At 41.4% G+C, this 22,177-nt stretch overlaps 1 protein-coding gene across 1 annotated transcript in view; it reads left to right on the top strand.

Moving 5' to 3' along the window:
• STK24 (serine/threonine kinase 24) overlaps window positions 1-22,177 on the top strand; it is a 162,061-nt gene that overhangs the window by 119,375 nt on the left and 20,509 nt on the right. The window contains exons 4-7 of the mRNA XM_077158569.1: window positions 9,364-9,472; window positions 9,753-9,910; window positions 19,313-19,498; window positions 21,900-22,045. Of these exons, the coding sequence (XP_077014684.1) occupies window positions 9,364-9,472; window positions 9,753-9,910; window positions 19,313-19,498; window positions 21,900-22,045 (599 nt within the window). The remainder of the gene's footprint in view (window positions 1-9,363; window positions 9,473-9,752; window positions 9,911-19,312; window positions 19,499-21,899; window positions 22,046-22,177) is intronic.

Genomic DNA, 22,177 nt, shown 5'->3' with positions numbered 1-22,177 from the left:
TTTCTAACTGCTCGAGCTATAACATTGAATGCAGAATCTCTGCTTAGTGGGCCCATATCAATAAATTCAGCCTGATCCAGCCTTATATTTCTCCCACCATTATCCCACACTCTTAAGATCCATTGCCACACATATTCCCCTGATTTCTGTCTATATAAATTGGAAAACTCACACAGTTCTTTTGGAGTATAACATACCTCCTCATGTGTGATACTTTGTACCTCACCTTTAGGGGCCTGTTGGGACTTTTGTCTAGTTATAGGTCTAGAAGAAATGAGGGGTGGTGGGGGTGTATCATGAAAAGAATTAGAAATATCTTCCAAGCCATTTGCTTCAGGGCTTTCATTTGTAGTTTCATCTGGTGAAACAGGATTAATCACTCTAGGGCTAATCCCTTCAGGAGGAGGTTGGGTGGCCAATTCCTCAAGGCAAGCTGGAGGTGGGGCCGCTATGTCCTCAGGGCAGACTATTACAGGGTTATCTAAAGAAGGCTCAGCATGGTCTAGGGTTTCAACCTCACCCCCAACATCATTATCAATCAATCCATATGTCACCATCCCATTTTTCAGGGTCCCACTCCTTTCCAATCAATGCCCTCACTTTAACGGCAGACACCATGCAAGACTGAGATTTCAGTTTACGTTGTAAAGTTGCTGCTCTAACAATAAGATTCTGAGTCTGATTTTCAGAGATCTCAAGTCTACGGCTACAGGAAATAAAATTTTCCTTCAGGATACTCATAGAAACCTCTACATCTTTCAGACGGCACTTAAGCTTCTTGTTTGAAGCCTTAAGCCCATCCCTTTCAACCTTTAATGTAGACAGTGTATCTAACAACAACCAACCAACATCTCTATAACTCTTATTCCTACAAAACTCTGTAAAGGTGTCAAAAACATTATCCCCCAGAGTCTGGCTTCGTACAAGCGAAGCATTGGGAGAATCAAATGATGATATTTTGACTATCTCCTTTGCCAACTCAGTCCATGGATTGGGAGTGTCATTCTGATTACGGGAATCAGAGTCCTTAGTGTCTCTGAGCCCAGTCAGAGTAGAAAACCATTCATAAAAACCCATTTTTAAGATTCTGTTCCTTAAGAACCACTCCCGGTACCAAGATGTATTAGTTAGGGTTCTCTAGAGAAACAGAATCAACAGGGAACACTTGCAAATATAAAATTTATGAAAGTGTCTCACATGACCATAGGAACTCAGAGTCCAAAATCCACAGGGCAGGCTGCAAAGCCGATGACTCCAATGGATGGCCTGGACGAACTCCACAGGAGAGGCTCACCAGCCAAAGCAGGAATGCAACCTGTCTCCTGAGTCCTCCTTAAAAGGCTTCCCATGATTGGATTTAGCATCACTAATTGCAGAAGACACTCCCCTTTGGCTGATTACAAATGGAATCAGCTGTGGATGTAGCTGACGTGATCATGACCTAATCCTATGAAATGTCCTCATTGCAACAGACAGGCCAGCGCTTGCCCAATCAGATGAACAGGTACCACAACTTGGCCAAGTTGACACCTGTCCCTAACCATGACAGTCCAGAACACCTCTGTCAGCTGGGAAGGCGTTTGGCTGGCTTCTACTGGTTGTCTCTCTTCTCATTTCAAATGCCTTCACTGGGGGCATTTTCTTTCCTTATCTTCAAAGTTCTCGCGCTGTGTGGGCTGTGTTGGCTGTGTTGGCACTGAAGCTTTTTCCAAAATGGTTCCCTCTTAAAGGGCTCCAGCAGGCAACCCCACCTTGAATAGGGGAGACACATCTCTCTGGAAACCACCTAATTAAAAGATACCACCTACAATTGGGTGGGTCACATTTCCATGGAAACAGTCAAAAAGGTCCTACCCAGAAATATTGAATTAGAATTAAAGAACTTGGCTTTTCTGGGGTACATGACAGATTCAAACCGGCACAGATGGAACACTCAGAAATAACCAGTGTATCATAAACATTGCTTAAGTAATCTTGAAACATAGTACATGTCAAAAAATTTGTTTTAAAGAACTCAGTTGTTTATCACTTTACATGTCATTTCTACTGAGGCATTCTGACAGGAAAATCAGTGTAATCTGCACTCTTTTCCTACCCATCCTGTAAAAACTAGGGTCTTGGGTGAGTGGTGATTTCTAAAATGGACCTAATCTATCATTTTAGTGATTGTGGTTGAGTCCTGTTTGATAGAAAGTTGTTGGGATGACAGGTCTTTAGTTTTCACTGCTGTTGTGTTGTTTGGAGTTTACACATATTATATTCTCTGAGGAAAGATATATACTCTTTGATTAAGAGGGCATCTCTCATAGTATTAATGCTTGGTAGTTTTTTGGAAAGTAAACTTAACAGAACTATATGTATCCTCCAGATGCCTTCAGGTTAGATACCCAATTTTAAAAATTGCATAATTTTGTAAGCTTAAAGTAATTGGTCAAAATTGTGCTTACAATCTCAAGAAAATAATTTAATATGGTATGGACTGTTATACTATATGGGAAAAACAACAAAACAACCAGATCAATTTTATAACTTGCTTCTGGTTCCTTTCCATAAATATACATATTATGCAGAGAGCTTTTCATTTTTTTATTCTTTGGGGAAATACTATAGGAATGTAGAAAATTACTCTCATTTTGTGTAATTAGATTTACTATTATCTCATTTAAGATATATCTAATTAAGATATAAAAAGTTGTTTGCAGGGACTCTCTTCTCTGACATTGAATCCTTCAGAGCAGCAATTTCTAGTCTCTAAATGTTTTAGTTTATTCATTCTTAATGCCATAATAATTTAATTCATTTGGTGGTAACTTTCTTTGGAGCTTTGAATTGAAGTCTCTCAGTGAAACTTGAGACATTGCAGCTGGAAGGTGTGTAGAACTTTCCACTTAAAAATATACATATATCCCATATAGTGTGAGAGTCCTGACAAATGGCCATCCACCTTCGACTTAAATAGACCTCGTAACAAGAATTAGGCACTCTTGTGTGTATATCCTTGATCATCTCGTTATGATGGATGAGGAAAGGGAGACACTCAGAGGCTAGATGCACCACCTAGCAAATAGCTGAGTTTTGTCTGCCTACAAAAGTAGTCTGTGGTTGCCTTTGACCCCAAGCTGTCCTCCTGCTACCTGAACTTTGCTGTGTCTTTCTCCAGTTTTTATCCCTTTCCTGTTGGTTTGTCTCCAACCCCTCAAAGAAGAGGATACACTTTAATAATGGGATACAATACTAAACTTTTTTTGTTTGTTTGTTTTTTGGAAAGTGCATGAACTGGTAATCCAACCCAGGTCTTCCACATGGTAGGTGAGAATTCTACCACTGAACTACCCTTGCACCCCCTAACACTTAACTTTTTAGTGTTGAAAACCATTACGATTATTTTAAGGGCTTTATTATGTTTATAAAATTTTTTTAAAACTATATTGTCGGCATGCAAAGAAACAATTCAACAAAATGGTGCTGCAATAATGGGATACTTACAGTGAAAAATAATGAAACATGACCCTGCCATACAGCATACAAAAAGCAATTATATTGTTATGTGTAATGATGATTCTGTGCTAGTTTGCTAGTGCTGGAATGTACTATACCAGAAACGGACTGGCTTTTAAAAAGAGGGGAATTTATTAAATTGCAAGTTCATAAAGCCAGGAACATATCCCAATTAAAGCAAGTCGGTAAAAATGTCCATATTAAGGCACCAACAAGATGTTGCCTTCAGTGAAGAAAGGCCGATGAAATTCAGGGGTTCTTTCTCACCTGAAAAGGCACGTGGCAAACATGGTGATGTCTACTGTCTTTCTCTTCAGGCTTCTTGTTTTCATGAAGCTCCCCTAGGGGTGTTTTCCTTCTTCATCTCCAAAGGTCTCTGGCTGTGTGGGCTCTGTGATTCTTGGGGCTCTCAAGCTTTCTCCAAAATGCTGCCTCTTTTAAAGGTTTCCAGTAAACCAATCAAGACCCACCTGGAGTGGGTGGAGTCACATCTCCCTTTAATCCAGGGTTAATACCCACTATTGTGCGAGTCACATCTCTGTGGAAATAATCTAATCAAGTTTCCAACCTTTAGTGTTGAATAGGGATTAAAAGAAACAATTGCCTCCACAAGATGGCTCAGGATTAAAACATGGCTTTTCAAGGGTACATAATCCTTCCAAACTAGCACATATACCATGTAGATGAATACATAGATTTGGGGAAAAAGTCGTGCTTGTCTTTAGAGTATGCTCAAAGGTTTCTGTTAAGATGCATAGTGCTAATAGTTTGGGTGTGACTCGGTGGGAAACTTCCCCCCTATGGAAGGGAAAGATGACTGGTTATATCTCATTCAAGGAGTGCTCTGCTATTCTCCAGTGTGGGACGCCCCCCCCCCCCCCATCTCACCTTCCTCCTTTTATTCTCTCTAGGTTCACCTTTTCTCTTCATGTGCCCAGTTATGAAAATTCTCTCAGTTTCAGTCTACTCAGAGATCTTTCTTGTCTTACTTTATTGAAAAGATGTATAATAGCACAAAGAAAATGCTAGGGACACTACTCAGACTCTCACTGCTTGGCGACCATTTCTCCATAGTTTCTCTGGCTCTATTTGAATTCTGTAATTGATGTTTCAAGTGAAGGCAGAGTTAGGCTGTGTTCTAGTTTGCTAGCTGCTGGAATGCAACACACCAGAGACGGATTGGCCTTTAATAAGAGGGGATTTATTTCATTAGTTCTTCAGAGGAAAGGCAGCTAACTTTCATCTGAGGTTCTTTCTTACGTGGGAAGGCACAGGACCATCTCTTCTGGCCTTCTCTCTAGGCCTCTGGGTTCCAACAACTTTGCCCAGCGTGATTCCTTTCTGAATCTCCAAAGGCCTGGGCTGAGCTGCAAGATCTGAGATGAGGTATACTGAGCTGCTTGGCCTGTGCTATGTTGAGCTCTCTCATTTAAGCACCAGCCAGTTAAATCAAATATCATTCATTGCAGCAGGCACGCCTCCTAGCTGACTGCAGATGTACTCAGCAACAGAAGAGGTTCACATACCGTTGGCTCATGTCCACAGCAACAGAACTAAGTACCTTCACCTGGCCAAGTTGACAACTGAATCTGACTACCACAGGCTGGGTTGTGGAACAGACATAGTATTGCCCAGATGTTTATTCATAGAAAATGATGGGCCTGTGTACCTTGAGACAAAGCCCTGGAAGAACAGAAGGCATAATAATTTTGGAGGTAGGCAGGGAATTGTCTGGATGCTACACTGACAGTCCTTTCTTTTTTCTCATATCCATGTCACTGAGCCCTCCAAAGTTGCTAGAGAAATTGTCAGAGCTGGAGAGAACTGATAAATTTGACTCATCCTTCCCATTTTACAGATTTTTTGAAGTCCTAGATAAGGGAAGAACCTTTGCCCCAGGTTAAAGGCTCATTGTCCTGTGTAAAATAAATCTTGGGCCGTGGGTATCAGACAAAATGAAGGACACAGCTAAAGACGGAATTATTTCCAAGTTTGAAAGTAACCCAGATCTCTGTTTTATGAATTATCATGTGCCCCATTAATGAACTTCCCGATTCTGTTGTCTGGGCATGGTTATCTCCTTAGCAGGCAGAAAACAAAGTTAATGCTGTTCAAGGGTTTGTGCCCCTTATGATCCCCTTCTCCCTCTTTCCTGGTATTGCTTCCTTTTTGACTTTTAAAAAATGCAAATCTGCCTGCTATTTGAGCAGTAAAATTTGAGATCTAAGGTGAAGAATAACTTAGTTAAAAGCTTAGTTATTAAGAGCCATGAATGTGAAATAGGCAAAATAAAATATGTATTTTATTTTGAATGTACACGTGAATATGGTTAATTTGTTCTTTTTATTTTAAGTTGAAAGAAAACTAAATAAGTTGAAGTTAAATGTTTGCAGGATTCCTGGTACCGCTCTGAGGGAGTACTGTGTTCCTCAAGTTCTGTCTGCCTCTAGTGCGCCGTGACTTAAGAGTAGAAGCATTACACAATTCAGGGCTTTGTAACTTAAAATGTGATAGGTTTTTGTGACCTAGTGAGTAAAACCATTTCTCATTGAGGAGATACTTGTTGCGTGCCTACCACGTCAGGAGCTGTTCTGGCCATTGGGGGTTACAGCAGTATGTGAACAAAGCAGAAGAAAATCACATGGCTTCATCCTGGTCGGGGAAGACAGTTATCTGTGATATGTTGCAGGGCGGTGGGGGGGAGTGCTACAGGGGAAGACTGTGGGGAGGTGAATCGGGTGAGTAGGGGTGAGGATTACCAGTTGGGGGCCTGTGACTGTAAGGTTTTTACTGATTAAAAGATCAGGCAGTACTGCAAGAGGATCTCACAAACAACCTTGGAATCCATTATGAAGGACTGTATTACAGAAACTGGTTACTCAATTAGGTGGAGATGCATGACAAACTTAAAAATGAAACCTCGGCATGATTAAAAAAAACCATGGGGTGGTGTGTTCATCAATGTGTAGGTCAAGCTGCTGTCACAGAAACCCCCAAGTAGTCTCTCAAACAAGGTAGGAATTTACTTCTCTCACATGTAGAGGTTAGAGGCTCTGGTCCCTCTGCCCACCAGGGACGTGGGCTGGTGGGGTTGCCCATGGTCTCCACACGGCCTTTCCAGCATTACAATGCCAAGGTATGTCACTTCTGCTCCTGTTCCATTGGCGAGACCTTAGTGACAAGGGCCGTCCTTGTTGCCGAGGTTAGGAATGCAGTCTCGAATTGAGTGGCCATGTGCCAGCTGAGAGTCTGTATTATAAGAGGAAGAAGGGAAGATCAGACTTCAGAGAGGGGAGGTTAGAAGACAGCCGTAGATGAGTTGCAGTCTAAATTCTTTCCTTGCTGTTTGAAGAGTCCACAGTTCTCTTAATGAGGGCAACCACCGTGTGTGTACTTTATAGAAAGGACAACGATAGAGAAGGCTAGTATATGCCTCAGAGAACTTAGCTCGGCCTGATCTTGTCTGTTAATGAGGAACTTTGTGGTATAGGAAGCAACTAAATAAATACCTTTTACAGTGAATTTGGACACCATTAAGGATTCCCCCCTTTCCAGCCCAGGTGAATAAAAATGTCTCCCGCCTGCAGGCACGTAAATCAATGACGGATTGTGTGCTTAGACCATATTTGAAAGGGCAGAATCATGCATGTATTAATCATAGCGTCAGCTCTTAATTATCAAGGGGAAGATTTTTCAATTAGTTTTCCTGCGCTCATTTTCTTATCTTTCCTTGATGTAGTGAAACCAGGCTGCTTTGCTGTTTCTTTCCAGTGACTTGACAATAAAAAGGAAGAGGTGGTTTAAGCCCAAGTCTAGCTAAATATTACTGATTATCTGCTTGGGTAGAGACTTGATGGAAGAAGAAATTAAAGCTGTACTGTGAAATGATTTTGAACAACTTGTTTCTCCTTCTTCATTCTGCTGCTGTAAATAAGAGCAAATATGTCAACTTCTCTGTCTCTATCCCCATTTCCCCCAGATTATTAGAGAAGTGTGTTTCCTCATTTTGAATATTAAAATGTTTACATTCTGTAAACATGGGAAGACATACAGAGAAGGCAGAATTTACTACAAGACAGTAAATTTTTTTGATTATGCTCTTTGGAATAGTATTTTTGGTATGTGTGGAAAATAAGATTCTTGGTCAGACAACTTTGGGAAGAAGTAAGTTCTTTGGGAGCATGGTATGTAATGTGCTAGCTTTGAAATAATTTGTGGACAGTATCTTAAAGTAGATTTGGGATAATTTTGGCAGACTAGTTCGCACAAGCAGCTTAAAGTAAAACTGAGAATGATCAGCAAATTATCTTACACTTGTCTTCTGAGATGCAAGAGATGGAAGAGCTGCTTGATAGCGTGCATGCCTTGCTGCCAGCTAAACCGTAATCCCAGGAAGGCTCAGGCGTAAGGAGAGGCAGCTGGGGCTGCTGAGGAAAGTCCTTCAGGAGCAACTCCTCCTGTTTGTTAAGTGTAAAAGAGGTTGTAGCCCCTGAGGCAGTCCCAGTGTTGCGGGTCCGTGTCGACCAGGATGATCCGTGGTAAGTGGAGGCACTGCTGGTTGAGATGGACGAGAGAGCAGTTCCAGGCGTGAATAAACCCGTCATGCAGATGGAAGAGGTGTTTCCACCTTGGACCCCATAAGCCCTCTTAGGAATATGTCATATTCACAGGGCCATGCTGAACCACCCTCTCAGTGCGGGCACCAGGGCCCACCACCAGTGCCAGCATCTCTCCAAGCAAACGTGCCCTCCTCTGGGTGGAGTGCCACCCTAGGAGGAACATCTTCGTTCCAGTTCCCTGTGGCTTAAAGTCCAGCTATCTTTAAGAAACTTAATCCGTGGAGGTCATGGGAGCATGTGTTACTGTTGACTAAAATATGTGAATTTGGGTGACAATGGCCTTCATTCTCAAGTCTTAAAATCTTAATACACAGGTTTGTCAATCAGATGAGAAGTTAATTTAGATTATTAGAATTCCACCCTTCCAGTGGTTCCAATATTAGATCCTTTAGGGAATAGTTATTAGTTTTGATTTAATTTGCTGCTCTGCAGGCAGCGGTGGAATTATTACCTGATTTGAATTGAATTTTTAATCTAATTTCTTCCTATCTTTTAAGTGGGGATATGCTTACTTGACATTACTCCCTTACGTCTTTATACAATTAAGGAGTCAATATTAACAATTACTTTAGGTTTCTCAGAATAAAAGTTTTCAGAGGCAATTATGACTTCATTGTGGTGGTGAGAACACTAACAAAAATCTCAACTCATTAGAAATTGAGCTCTGTCAAGTTGGGGAGCTTTAAAATGCATAATTTTTAAGTTATGGTGTGTGGCGTAGCCTCAGACAGCTGTTGACTTCCAGACTCTTTCTTTTTTTTTTCTCCCCACTTGTATTTTTGGTTACTGAGGATTAGCCTTCTGGTAAGATAACCACATGTGTTAGGATAGAGCAGACCTGCTTCATGTCATGAAGTAAATACAGTGAGTTTCTGAGCTTTTTGTGAATCCTCCCTGTGCCTCGCCTTGCAGTGGGCCAGGAGAAGGAGCCCCTCCCCGGTCAGCTTTCTGGTCACAGGTGTAACAGACCAGGGGGTTCTTTCCCTCGCCAGCTGGCCCTACCTACTGTATTACTAGATGGCTTCACTTCCATGAGCAACGTCATTTATCTGGGCCTTTTTAGGGGGGTAAAGGAGACGGGAGGAGCACTTCTGAATAGATTTTAATAGTTTGGGCAAAATGTCTATTTAGGAGTGAAGAAGTTTTAGGTTTAATTACTGTTGATCATTTAACATGGATAGTGTCTCTGTGTTTATCTTTTTTAAATAATCATTTAAATAAATTGATTTTTTTTTTCACCTGTTAGTTAGAACCTGGCCCTCTGGATGAAACTCAGATTGCTACTATATTAAGAGAAATACTGAAAGGACTTGATTACTTGCATTCAGAGAAGAAAATTCATAGAGATATTAAAGGTAAGAAAACAGTGTTTCTATCCTGTAGAAATGTCTGCGGTGGGTAGGAACTTTCAATAGCATTAAGCTGAAGTTCTCTTCTCAGGGGCGTTTGCCCTGCACGTGTCCATGGTGCACCTTCCCGGTCCTCAAGCTGGGTTGGCTCAGAGGGACTAGCAGGAAGCAAAGCACGTGGTGATGTAGCCAGGGTGGGAGCGCACAGGTGACGATCCCAAAGTGACGAGCGGGAACAGGCAACACATAACGCCAGTACATAATGCCAGGAGGTTTTGTTTTGCAGCTGCCAACGTTCTGCTCTCTGAACACGGAGAGGTGAAGCTGGCTGATTTCGGCGTGGCTGGCCAGCTGACAGATACGCAGATAAAAAGAAATACCTTTGTGGGCACCCCTTTCTGGATGGCGCCCGAGGTCATTAAGCAGTCAGCCTACGACTCAAAGGTAGGGGTCCCGCCATATGCTCACTGAGCCGCGAGTGTCCCTCCTTTTTGTCCTTTAACCTTACAGCTCGTCTAGGTGGAGTGGACCCTGATGTAAGTCGTAACGGTAACTCTTAGGCCTCTATTTAAAAGTTTCCTCCTTTGTCTGTTGCTGCATAATTTAATGCCATTTCTTTATGTATCTAACAATTACTGAGATATTTAGCTTGGATAACGTGGTGCGTGGTGGTGAGGAGCACTGAGGGAGAAGCATGTCTGCAGGTGGAGGTGGAGAGGATTCAGCTCAGCCTTTCTGAATTTGAGATCCCTGCCAAGACAAATGGAAGAGGTGTCCAGGAGGGTCTGGGTCCTGGGTGTGGGAAGTTGTCTCTACAGAAGGTGGTTGAGGTCCAAATGGTGTGGAAGACAGGGGAAGGTGGGCCTTGAACGCTGAGTGTTACATAAGGGTCAGGCAGAGAAAGGTGATTTCACATAAAAATGATGAGTGCCGAGAAAAAAAAAAAGTAAGCGCAAGAGTGCATAAAAATGTAAGAGAAGAATCTGGAAGGAATAGTTCCTTTAATGATAACTGTAAATTCTTCAGATTGTGTTTATTTTTGGTTCTCCATTAGGGTCATTTTCCCCAGAGGCTCCTTACCAACATGAGAAAAAACCGTGATTCCTTTCTTCTAACCATTTTTACTTGTCATGTTTTGCACTCTCCTAATTTTCCCCTGTATTCCTCTTTTCACAGTTGCCTTCCAGCTTTCTTAAACTTTTCCGTATAGGCTAAAAACCCAACAATGCTTTGCCTCCGATGTCTCTGATTTAACCACCATTTCTCTAATGGATGGACCTTTACGAAATGCTCCTTTTTGGTAGCTTGTACACAGCAGGAAGTCCACATGGCCCACTAGAAAAGTGGCTTTTCTGAACCAAAAATTTCTAGGTAAACAAATATTTCAATTCAGTACATGACCTACAGGGTAACTTTTCCTTGGGGCCTAAGGTCACCATTGCGAGCCACAAGTTATTACAAAGCACGGAGGCTGTGGCCGAAGTCGCAGGTACCTGGGTTCCCACAGGGGAGAGGGAGCCTGGTCTTCTCACTGTAGAACTGTGGTGGCTGTGGCGACTTGCGGGTCCCCTGAGGGCTTTGTAGGCGTTAGTAAGTGACTGACAGGCCCTCTGCCCCCCAAGACAGCGCAGCGCTCTAGTTTTTGGTGTTTGTTGTGGATTAGAGCCTGTGCCTGTCTGTGTGGATTACCTCCACAGCGCCTCCTACCTCCACAGCCCGTTTTGCTGTTAGCCCTTTTCCTGGTCCTATATTGCTTTAGGATTTAACAGGATCTGAAGTGTTCAGTTCTTCTGTCTACCTGAAGTGGAGGCCCACTTATCGAAGCTCATGTGTCTCGATTTTCGTAGGCCTGAGGCTAGAATCCAAGTTCCTTGTCTCATGCAATGACACCACACTGGTTAGGATGAGCTTTCCACCTTTCTCCACTTTCTAGTACATTAACTGATCAACCGTGGCCCCCGTGGTTCAGGATTCAGATGTTACATTTCCTCGGCATTTCTCATTATTGTTCATTTCGAAGTTTTTCTTCAAAATTTTTTCCTGGCTGCCTGAAGCTGTTCCCCTCACTCTCTCCCTAGTGCAAGACCCTGCCAGATTTTTGCTGAAGGTGGTCTCTTGAGTAGTAGAGGTACTATTTTACTTCATCATAAAGTCTTGCTACTTTTCTTTCTGGAGTTCTTGTTAAGATCAGAAATCTCTTATCCGATGGGCAGGTGTTACAGTATTCTCTTTTAGTTAGATTAAAAGATATGTCTCAAACTTACAGGGACTGCCTGCCTATTTGGCCAGGAGGAGATAGGTATCACGTTTTTTGGTTAACCTCTCACCACTACCTTTTACTCTGACTTGTGTCAAAAACTAGTTCTTTCATTTTCTTGGATCCTAACCAACGACCTGTAACTGGAAATCACGTGCAAGAATATGTTCGTGTGAAATTTACTTGCCAGGCTTGTTGACTCAGAAGTGTGGAGGCTGCAGATAAGACTTGTATCTGTGAATTGTATTGAGGCTTATCAGAAGTGGAGTTTCAGAGGTTGGAGTCTTACAAATAATAATGTACCCCTCACCCCCATTAGGTCTGGCTCTGGCCTGGCAGTCTTTGTCATAAGCAGTGGCTGACAAAGGGCTGTTTTCAGGGTAGCTTTGAGGATAGCCTTCCTGTCCCTGGCTTTCCCCAGAAACGCTTCTCGGAGGCCTGCCTGGCCGGATGGCTGCTGCCCTCAGACGTCCACTGCCACTCCTGGGGTTACTTCGGTCTGGCTTGCAGACTTAGCTTCTTCCCAGTCCTTCTCTCCACTCTTCCTGGCATGTACTTGTAGGCAGTTTTTCCCGCTAGTCTCGGTGTTACAGGTAAAGCCCTAATGCCCCTGGGTGTTGTAATGGCACTGAGGCCCAGTTAACAGTGGTGGATCTCGGTGCTCTGTCACGTGTCCTGGGGCAGATGCACTGCCTCTCTGATGAAGGCCTGGCTAGGATAAGGCGGGGACCTGCACCTACCTCACAGAATCTTCATTTCATTGAACTAAAATTTTGTATATCCACCTAGAACCTTATTTAACAACAACTTCTTTAACCAGTATCTCTGAATGCTCGAGTTTGTCTGTACTGCTCAGGTGTTCCTGAGTGTGTTCATATAGGGCTGATTTCATTCTTAATTGTTAATCTAAAAATGACATTACTAAGTTGTGATTTACTTATGTCTTAAGAACCTTAGTTATTATTAATATCTTAAGGTGATTGAGGGAAGCCTGGTTGGCTTTAAGAAGTCCCCAAACTTTGGAGGGAGATGTCAAGGGGAGATATCTCTACTCTCCGCCAACTTTCAACACTAAAACAGGGTCTTGGGCTGAAGAACTTTAATCTTTTCTCTTCTTTGTAGGATTATGATGTTATATTAGCAAATGGATTGAATTGAGGAAAGACATTGTCCCTGTTTCCTTTTGCTTTCTAGGTACTTATTCATTCATCCCCAGAGTTGTGCTTAGTGCCACGTTAAACAGTTTACATCTTTAATGAGTAATTGCAACTCTGGGCCTTAAATGCTCTAAAGGTAGGTGGGGAGTGCACTGGGAGCCCAGTGAGGGGATGGCAGAGGCAGCTGGGTAAGACTTCATAGATGTGAGTCTTAGACCCCTCAAAGGTGAGGGGAAGGACATTCAAACCGAGTCCATGGTGTTCAAAGGATGAGATGTTGGGAAAGTGGGGAGATATCTGTGTTCAGTTTGTGATTGTGGGAATGAATGTGGTAGGAGATGAGGCCGGAGGAATTGACTTGCCTGTTCAGTGAAAGGATATTATGTAAACACCAAGAGGCCAGTGCCAGTAATCTCTTTTTAAATAATGCTCTTTAATGATAATCTGGAAAATACTGAAAAAATGAAAAGAAAAGGAAAATATCTGTAGATCTGCTATGCAAGCACAAGCAAAAGTATTTTCGTGTTCAGTCATCTCTGAAATAACTGTTTGCAGTTTAATCATGGAAAGAAATGGACGTAGGTGATGTAGTAATGGAAAAATATAAAATCATCAAAGAAAAGGGAAAACGTAGTGGTGATAGAAGATCTATTTCTTGAATCTGTATAGTTGATGTCTGCTGCACTGTCCCCTACTGCTGTGGCCTCCGTGTGCTACACCCCCGCCCCCAAATCATCTCTGTGAGTAGAACAGACCCAGCTCTGAGTGATGAGTCCTGAGGGTAGGGGACGGAAGTGAGCAGACCGGCGTCCCCTGACTCTGTGTGCGTCTTTGTTCAGATGCGCTCCATTCTGGCATCAGAACACAGGGAACACAGTTTGGATACCACAACGGGCTTTATTTTAGCAGGTAGTCATGTTTTGGCCATTTTAGGTAAAGCAATTTATGTGCTGTTCAGTGCTTGTAAACTGTTTTTATATATCTGTATGATACTTGTAAATGTGCTCCTAAATATGGGATCTAATTAAATATATCATGATGTTAACATCACTTATGTTAAATCCATTTTGAACCATGTTTTGACTTTGAGGTTATCTGTGACTTTTTCTCCCCTTTCTTTTGATTATACATAGTACCTTCTATATTATTTTTAAAACTTTTTTTTATTGTAATGTATAAAAGATATACAAAGCAAAGAAAGAAAAAAAGCAGTAATTTTCAAAGCATACTTTGTATCAACAAGTAGTTTCAGAACAGATCCCAGAGTTTGTCTTGGGCTACCATTCTGCCATCTCAGATTTGTCCTCCTAGCTACACCAGAACACTGGAGCCCAGAAGGAACACTAATAAAGTGATTCAGCCATCATACTCATTTGTTAAAATCCTGTTTTCTGTTTATACATCCCCGTCTTTTCCTTGTTTTGGTCCTGAAGGTGTGGTCAACCCCACTGTTCCAGGACCATATTCATCCCTTGTTATTTTTCATATATACCTTTTTATACCACTCAAATTGTGCAGTATATGCAAATTTGTAACTAAGTTTATTGAACCTGTTGTTGTTGTTTATTAACTATCTCCCCCACTCCAGTATTGTTAAAAGAGTGCTTGACCATCAATAACCAATAATTCTTTGTGGTCACGCAGGAGTATGCTTCCTAGAACTGTCCTTTGTTTTTTAAGTGCTCATAAATTAATATCTGCAATTCAAAACATCTGCCCTTGTAGCTTTTAACTTGGGCTTAAATGAAAATCGCTGTTTTTTTTCTCTTTTGAAAATGTCTTAGTATTTAATTCCATGGCTTTCCTTAGTGGCAGTAAGTGGGCCTCTTTATATGCCAAATTTTTTTTTCCCCTAAGGCCATTCTATTTTATAAAACTACTTCTCTAAGCTGTGTGGTTTCTTCGTTTAGCAAAGTTACAGCCATTTTGGAATCATCGGGTGCTTGGGCGTTTGTGATTGGCTAATGCTGCCTGCCACATGTTCTTCAGTAACTCTTGCAGCTGCACTTGGTGGAAGGTTAAAAGGTAGCACCGCCAGAGAGTGCGTTTTATTCTATATCTAGCTTTAACCATTTCCCAGGTACTAGGAGTATGGGGTAAAGAGTCATATAAGGTAACGGGGACTTAGGGCTGTCCCCACTTACAACGTTCTGTCCAGTTATAGGGAGAATAGGGCCAACATATTGCTCACAGGTCCACAGCCATCCCTTAGAAGAAGGCTATGCCCCAGGTTGGTTGGAGATGTTTTGCCAGTGGAAAAGACTTTTTTTTTCGTAGCTTAACAGTACAATTACACAATTCAGGGGGTGTTGCCATCACACATCATGAATTCCATCAAGTTGTTCCCTACAAACTAGGGCAACATGGTCTACTGTTACAGCTTTTGCCGTTAGTCATCCTAAACCATCATATACCGCATACCCTAATACAGATCGGGGCTTGCTCACCTGTTCCTGTGCAAGGGAGGAGATGTGAGCCCTGCGCTTGTTCTTGGATGGTAACTGGATTTCAGTTTTAAATGAGAAGATCCTTTTTGCGAGTTTCCGGTGCATTGGATTCTGCCAGGCCAGAAGGGTGCTCCACACAGTCCAGTTCACAAGGGCCACAGCCTGGAGACGGCAAGTCTGTGCCGTTTTAACTGTTCTGGAAGGTGATGGCCCTTCTCATCTGCAAGGGTTTTTTTGGCTTTTAAAAAGGGGACTTTATTAAGCTGCAAGTTATAGTTCTAAGGCCATGAAGATATCCAAATTAAGGCAAGGCTCTAAATATGTCCAAACTAAAGGCATCCAAAGAAAGATACTTTGGTTCAAAGAGACTGATGACATTTGGGGTTTCTTTTTCATCTGGAAAGATACCTGGAGGCGTCTACTGGCTTTCTCTCCAGGACTCTTCAGTGGCTTCCCTGGGGCTCTGTCCCTTCTGTTGGCTCCATTAGTTTTGGTGGTTCTCAAGCTTTTCCCGAAATGGTTCCTTCTTTTCTTTCTTTCTCTCTTTTTTTTTTTTTTTTTTTTTTTTTTTTTTTTTTTACTATTTAGGACCCTTTACTATAGCAGTAGCATCTTTTTTTTTTTCATCACATGGTTGTACATTCATCATCGTGATCATTTCTTAGAATATTTGCATCAATTCAGAAAAAGAAATAAAAAGAAAACAGAAAAAATTTTATACATACCGTACCCCTTACCCCTCCCTTTCATTGATCACTAGCATTTCAATCTACTAAACTTATTTTAATATTTGTTACCCCTGTGATTGATTTATTTGTAATCCATGTCACATGCAGGTTTTATTTTATAATCCAGAGCCATGTTCTGCGTCTGCTGCCGTATTCCTTAGAGGTGTTACTAGACAAACTTAATTACATTTGTACGAGACTCTGTTATCATCACTGAGCACATGGTACGTCCTTAAATTAATGTGTCATAGTAATTTAATCCAGCTAAGGTTGAGCATATATAATACGGCTTTGAATATTTTGGGTGGCACATATAACCATTTTCCAAATCTAAAATTTTTTTAATTAGAAAGATTCCTAGAACTTAAATTTATTGGTCTCATCAAGTTTGAATATATTTATGACTTTTGAGACAGAGGCCAACTTGCTCACCATTTATTCAAATGCAAATGAAGGACTTTGAGCAGCAGGTGGCATATCTGGTCTCAGGTTTCCCAGGTAGTCAGCAGAGTGTTGTTAGATGTCTGAAGAGGGAGCCCTCAGACTGGAAGGCTTCTCAGGGCCACACAAGTCCAGGGGGAGAGATGATAACTCTGAGCTCAGCCAGTGGCAAAAGAGGTAGAGGGGATGGGGGGAAGAGGTGCTGGAAGATAAGGAGCCACACAGCTGGCACCTGGTTGGATTTAGTAGGATCTGAAGAAGAATAACGAGGAGGTAGGGTAACATTCGTTCTTCTGGCTTGGCTGACTGGGAAGATGGTGCAAGTTTTGTCTTGATGATGCTCTACTTGCAACCCTTCCAGGGGAAGGCAGGACCTGGGTGTTGCCTGTGCCCCTTCTCTGGAGACCTTAACTTGGGTGATTGCCAGATTTATCTTCAAAACAGGCCCAAAAAGGTGGTTTTCTGTCTCTTTAAATTCATATGTATTGGTTATCTGGATGCTCGTGCCATTTTCCTCATTGTCTTGCAAACTATCTGCTTATTGTCTGACCTGGAGGATTGTGGGGCTTTGTAGTCCCAGAATGTGTTTATTTCTAATGCTGGAGGTTCATATGCCAGAGATCAGTAGGACAAAGACCCTGTATCTGTATGTCTGAGGAGCAGACTGGTGCTGAGCAGCAGGCCTTGCAGACAGCAGCAGCTCTGATGAAATGCCAAGGGGGCTGGAGTAGGCACACAGATGTGAAGTTGCACAGACTTCAGAAAGCAACCCATTGTGTAAAGAACACTGCCATTCAAGAATCATGCCATCTATCATTTTTTCCTCTTCTCTTCTTGTACCTTATCCTCTCTCCTTTTACCTGCTTTCTTACTAACATATTCCTGCCACTGCCACAGTTGCTATAAATGCTTACCTGTGAGTACACTCTGATGTACCCTTGTCTTTATCCTTGGTTTGAGGAATTCTGGAATAATAACATTCTGCTGAATTTCTTAAAATAATAATACGCATTGTAAAATGAAGGAGTATACATGGTAGAGGGAAGGAAATTAAGAATATTACTGATGTTCTAAGACTGATGCCTTAAACATAAGAATTTAGTACCAAGAATTCAGTGCAAGTCTTGCAGACTATTTACTCTCCATCCTCACTGAAAACAGAGCAAAACAGAACATGCTGTAGGTGTCAGTCTCACCAAAAGCTGGGCTGTGGGAGAGTCTAACAAGGCTGTGAGGACACTCCAAGCAAACAGAACTTCGAGTCCTCGTCATGCCATTAAAGATGTCTGGATCCTGCAGAGACCCAAATGAAATTTCAAAGTTTTTTGTCTTATAGTGTGAGCATGAGAAATTTGCCAGGTTCTAACTCATTTCTTGGAATATGATGGATTTTTCAATACATAATGATAAGAGCAGTCTAAGTTGTATTAGCCTGAAGTTTTTTTTTCCTCCCTATCACAGTAGCTTCATTTTCAGCTTCTACCTGGTTCTCTAGGGATTGGTATTAGCTGTTAACAAAGTCTCATTAGTTGTTGAATTCTCTACCAGTGCCCTGCTTTTTTCAGTTACAATACAGTTTTAAGGAATTCATTCATTCACTCAAGTGATAGTTGCCAGAAGTGCAAGCTGGGCAGGTTGGGGTCAGGCAACTGGACCCCATACCCCAGGTGTAGCCCATATGAAAAGTATTCCTGCCAGAAATAATCTAACCAAGCCTCTTAATTTAATTTGCATTTAACAGGAGTACAAGAGCTAGAGAAACACATTAAATGGCACCAGGAAGAAACCATCAGACAAATCCAGAAACTGGCGCTTGGTTTCTTCATCAGTCAAGTCGATGGGACTGGGGAGTAGACAGTTTAGATGAAAGAGCCTCGGGTGATCTTAACCAACGAAAATGTGTCGACCTTGTCTAGAATCCTGATTCAAACAAATTAACCTTGATAAAGCTTTTTTGATTGGTTGAGAAGTTTTAATTATTACGTGATATTAAGGAATTAACTATTATTTTTAGGTGTTGGATGTAGTAAAAAGTCCTTAAGTTTGTATATTGAAATACACGGGGGAAAGTATAGCATCTGATTGATTTTAGAAAATGCTAGGGCAAAAAAAGAAATGAAGCCTTTGTGGTGAAATGAAGCCTTTATGGTAAATGTTAATTTAACCCATGTGACGAGTATATAGGGGATGCATCACATTGTTCAAACATACATTTTCTTTGTATGTTTGAAACTTTTCATAGTAAGCAGATTTTTAAAAAGCGGTAGGCACTACAAAGTATCTTCCACAACCGTCCTGTTATTCCCATTTTATAGATGAAGGAAACTGAGGCTCAGGAGTTTAGGTGTTTTATCTAATGTCCCATGACTCTCTGGCTGTAGAGCTGGTGTTTAAGCCCAAGCCTCTGAGACCAGCACTGCTCTCAGTCTGGGGCTGGTGTGTGGTGCATGTGGGGCCCACGTGCGCTGATCCCCATTCCGGGCCTGTTGTCTCTGCTCATTTCGAGTTATCCCGTTGACTTCAGGACTTTGCGGCAGATACCTCACCCAGTCAACAGTGAATACAGTAGGGATAATCATAAAAGTCTTCCTAGTATATAGGCAGAAAGTGCTTAATATTAATAGTTAAAATTTTCTCCTGTGCTTTGCCAACTTAGAAATCATGCCAAGAGTTTATCTTCTTTATTTTCAGTTAAGAATAGCTCTTTTTCAAAACCTTAGCAGTACATTAATCTGTATTATCCGTTCCTTTTCTAAGTATATTTATCTGAGTTTATTCCTGCTTGGTATCTCTAAAGATGGTTTTGGCTTTTGCAGGCAGACATCTGGTCCCTGGGCATAACAGCTATAGAACTTGCAAAAGGGGAGCCACCTCACTCTGAGCTGCATCCCATGAAGGTTTTATTCCTCATTCCAAAGAACAACCCACCAACGTTGGAAGGAAACTATAGCAAACCTCTCAAGGAGTTTGTGGAGGCCTGTTTGAATAAGGAGCCAAGCTTTGTAAGTTACAAGGATAAAAATGGGCATCTTTTCATGTGTGGTTTGACTTTGTTTAGAAATATCTCATTGTATTTTCTTTAGTCGCCAGGAAATTTGGGACAAGAAAAGTCAAATAGTTCAGAAATGAAGGAAGATGGCCTTAGCTAGGAGAATATTTTCTTGGTGCTACTGGCCATGGCAAAGATTTCTGTGAAGAAATTGTAAATGTCATTGGTGAGAGTGGTGTTGATGAACCCTTGAGTCCTACACACACTGTAGTCCTGCTTCTTTCTCCCAAGAAACTTAAACTGCAGAAAACTATGGTTGCAGTTTAGCCTTTGGTCAGTGTAAGCTTTGAATGAAAGATGACGTCATCATTAGGAGTTCACCTGAAGTCTTCTCTGCAGCTGCACACAACTATAGTTGTTGTGTTTTATAAAACATCTAGAAAGAATACTATTAATTCTTATAGTCCATCTTTTCAGGAGAATGATCCAAATATTCATTTGTTCATTTTGTGGGGGTGGGGGATGGGGTGGGAAGGGTCCTGCTATTACAACTGACTTTATGATGTTCCTATTTATTTTTCTTTTTTTTTAGTATGATTTGTTTTTTGAAGCCAAACGTGTTTTTATAGTTGTTCTTTTTTTCTTTTTTAAGCATTAAAATTGACATTTCCTTTTAGATTTTCTTGTCTATCTTTACTTGTTGGGCTCGAAGAATATTCTCCTTAGTATACACAGACTCTTAAATTTTGGAGGAAGGTCAGGCTCTAAACTAAGCTGTTTTTTGTAATGCCAAAGGCTAGTCTGAAAAAATAATGGCTAATTATGTCTTTAAAGTAAATGTTTTTAATTTCCAGTTGACACGCCTTAGGAAAGAAAAATCAAATAAAATAATAAATCTCCCCATCTTGCCTTTTTCCTGTCTTCTTTTCTCTTTTTTTATGTTTGACTCTGACAAAGCTGTTTAGCAGTAATGACTACATATCTTTAGCCTAATTTCTCACCAAATTAAGACATTTCCTTTGAGGTTCTGTGTGTATTTTGACATAACGTATAGCACCTGTTCTGTTGCTGCATTTTCCAGCGGAGTTAGCTGTAAGGACAACTCTCATATTAAAATAGGTGGTTAGTCTTATAAGAGCTCCATAGTTTTCTAGCATGATGCCAGGTCTGATAAAGGAGTAAGACAGGGCGTATAGCATTTTCTAAGTACCTGTTGGTGATGCAGCCCAGGCTCACCAGTCGAATATTTTGTTAATTTATCAAACACCAGGTTGTAGAGGGTGGTACTGTTGTACATATCCATGATACTGAGAGTCTTGTCATGATGTTTATTCCTAGCCTCTGCAAGCCAGCACCCAAGAAAGATAATGTGCATGGCTTGATATGCACATCTTCTGATTACAAAAAGATTTCTCCTGTCTGTTCACTTGTCTAGTGCATGCATCTCCACTCCTACCCTGACCCCACATGTACAGAAGAGAAGGATAAGAAGCTAAAATCATAGGCACTTTGGAGATATTTCAGTTTTACATGGAAAGCCAGTAAATACCTGATGAGATGCAGGATTTTCACAAGCTTGAATTTGAGAAATATGCGTAACTTTTTTTTAGTAGTTTAGAGTAAGTGGGTACTCAGTCTTACTCAATGTTTGTGCTTCCCTGCTGCCTATTCCAGTTTGGGCTGTTTCTGCTTCCTTGGCAAGCATGCTCCCTGTAATTGAGTTTGCCATCTTCAAGGGCAGAGCAGTGCAGTGTTTGGCTGTGGCCATGTGGAGCCCAGGGCCAGAATGAAGTCCTCGTCTCCTAACCACGAGGGAAGCTACAGATCTGAGAAACTAGCATTTCTAAATTGGCAAAGTTGATCACTAAGGTACTTCAGGTATTCTTTCAGCATCCAAGAAAAAAAGTTTCTACTGGTTCCTTCCTTATTTCTTTTAGATTAATTTGAATTATTTTATTTTCTTTAATTTTGGGGGGCCAAACATTCACATAGAAACTTAACAATTTAATGTAGAGCATATATGTCCTTTCCTGCCAGAATTTGTGATAAGAACAAGGAGGTATGTTCTAGCTTTCTTGAATGATCCCTGAGAAATTCTATGTAAAATGTTCCATGTAAATAATTTTTCTGGGGGTAGTTCTCTTGCTTTTATTGAATTGTTACTTGCAAAGGCTAAGCACCCCCATTAGATAGTAAATGTCAACTTTCACCACCGTATACCTAGTCCCAACCACAGGTGCTGAACTCTGAATAAGTCATCAGGGAAAAAGAAAACCCTTTATGGTAGAACTTGATCCTTACAAATCAGTGTGGTTCTTTGATGTCTTAAGGCAGAATCCTGCCCTCTGGAGTAGTCGAGTACATTGTAGCAAATGTCATCTCATCTTGGTCTTTTTGGTTTGCTTGTTTTCCAGAGGCCTACTGCTAAGGAGTTATTGAAGCACAAGTTCATAATGCGCAATGCAAAGAAAACGTCTTACTTGACTGAGCTCATTGATAGGTACAAGAGATGGAAGGCTGAGCAGAGCCACGACGACTCCAGCTCTGAAGATTCAGATACGTGAGTCTGCCCTTCACAGTAGGCGGTGTGTGGGACGCCCTTGTCCCTTTGGCATGTGCATGCACGTATGCATGAGTTTCTCTATTTGGAAAATATTTCAGTTTCTGAAAGTGGTCTAAATATGACATGCAC

This window comes from Tamandua tetradactyla, chromosome 4, assembly GCF_023851605.1.
Source record: "Tamandua tetradactyla isolate mTamTet1 chromosome 4, mTamTet1.pri, whole genome shotgun sequence".
Lineage (NCBI taxonomy): Eukaryota > Metazoa > Chordata > Mammalia > Pilosa > Myrmecophagidae > Tamandua > Tamandua tetradactyla.
This window is presented reverse-complemented; position numbering and strand designations above follow the sequence as displayed.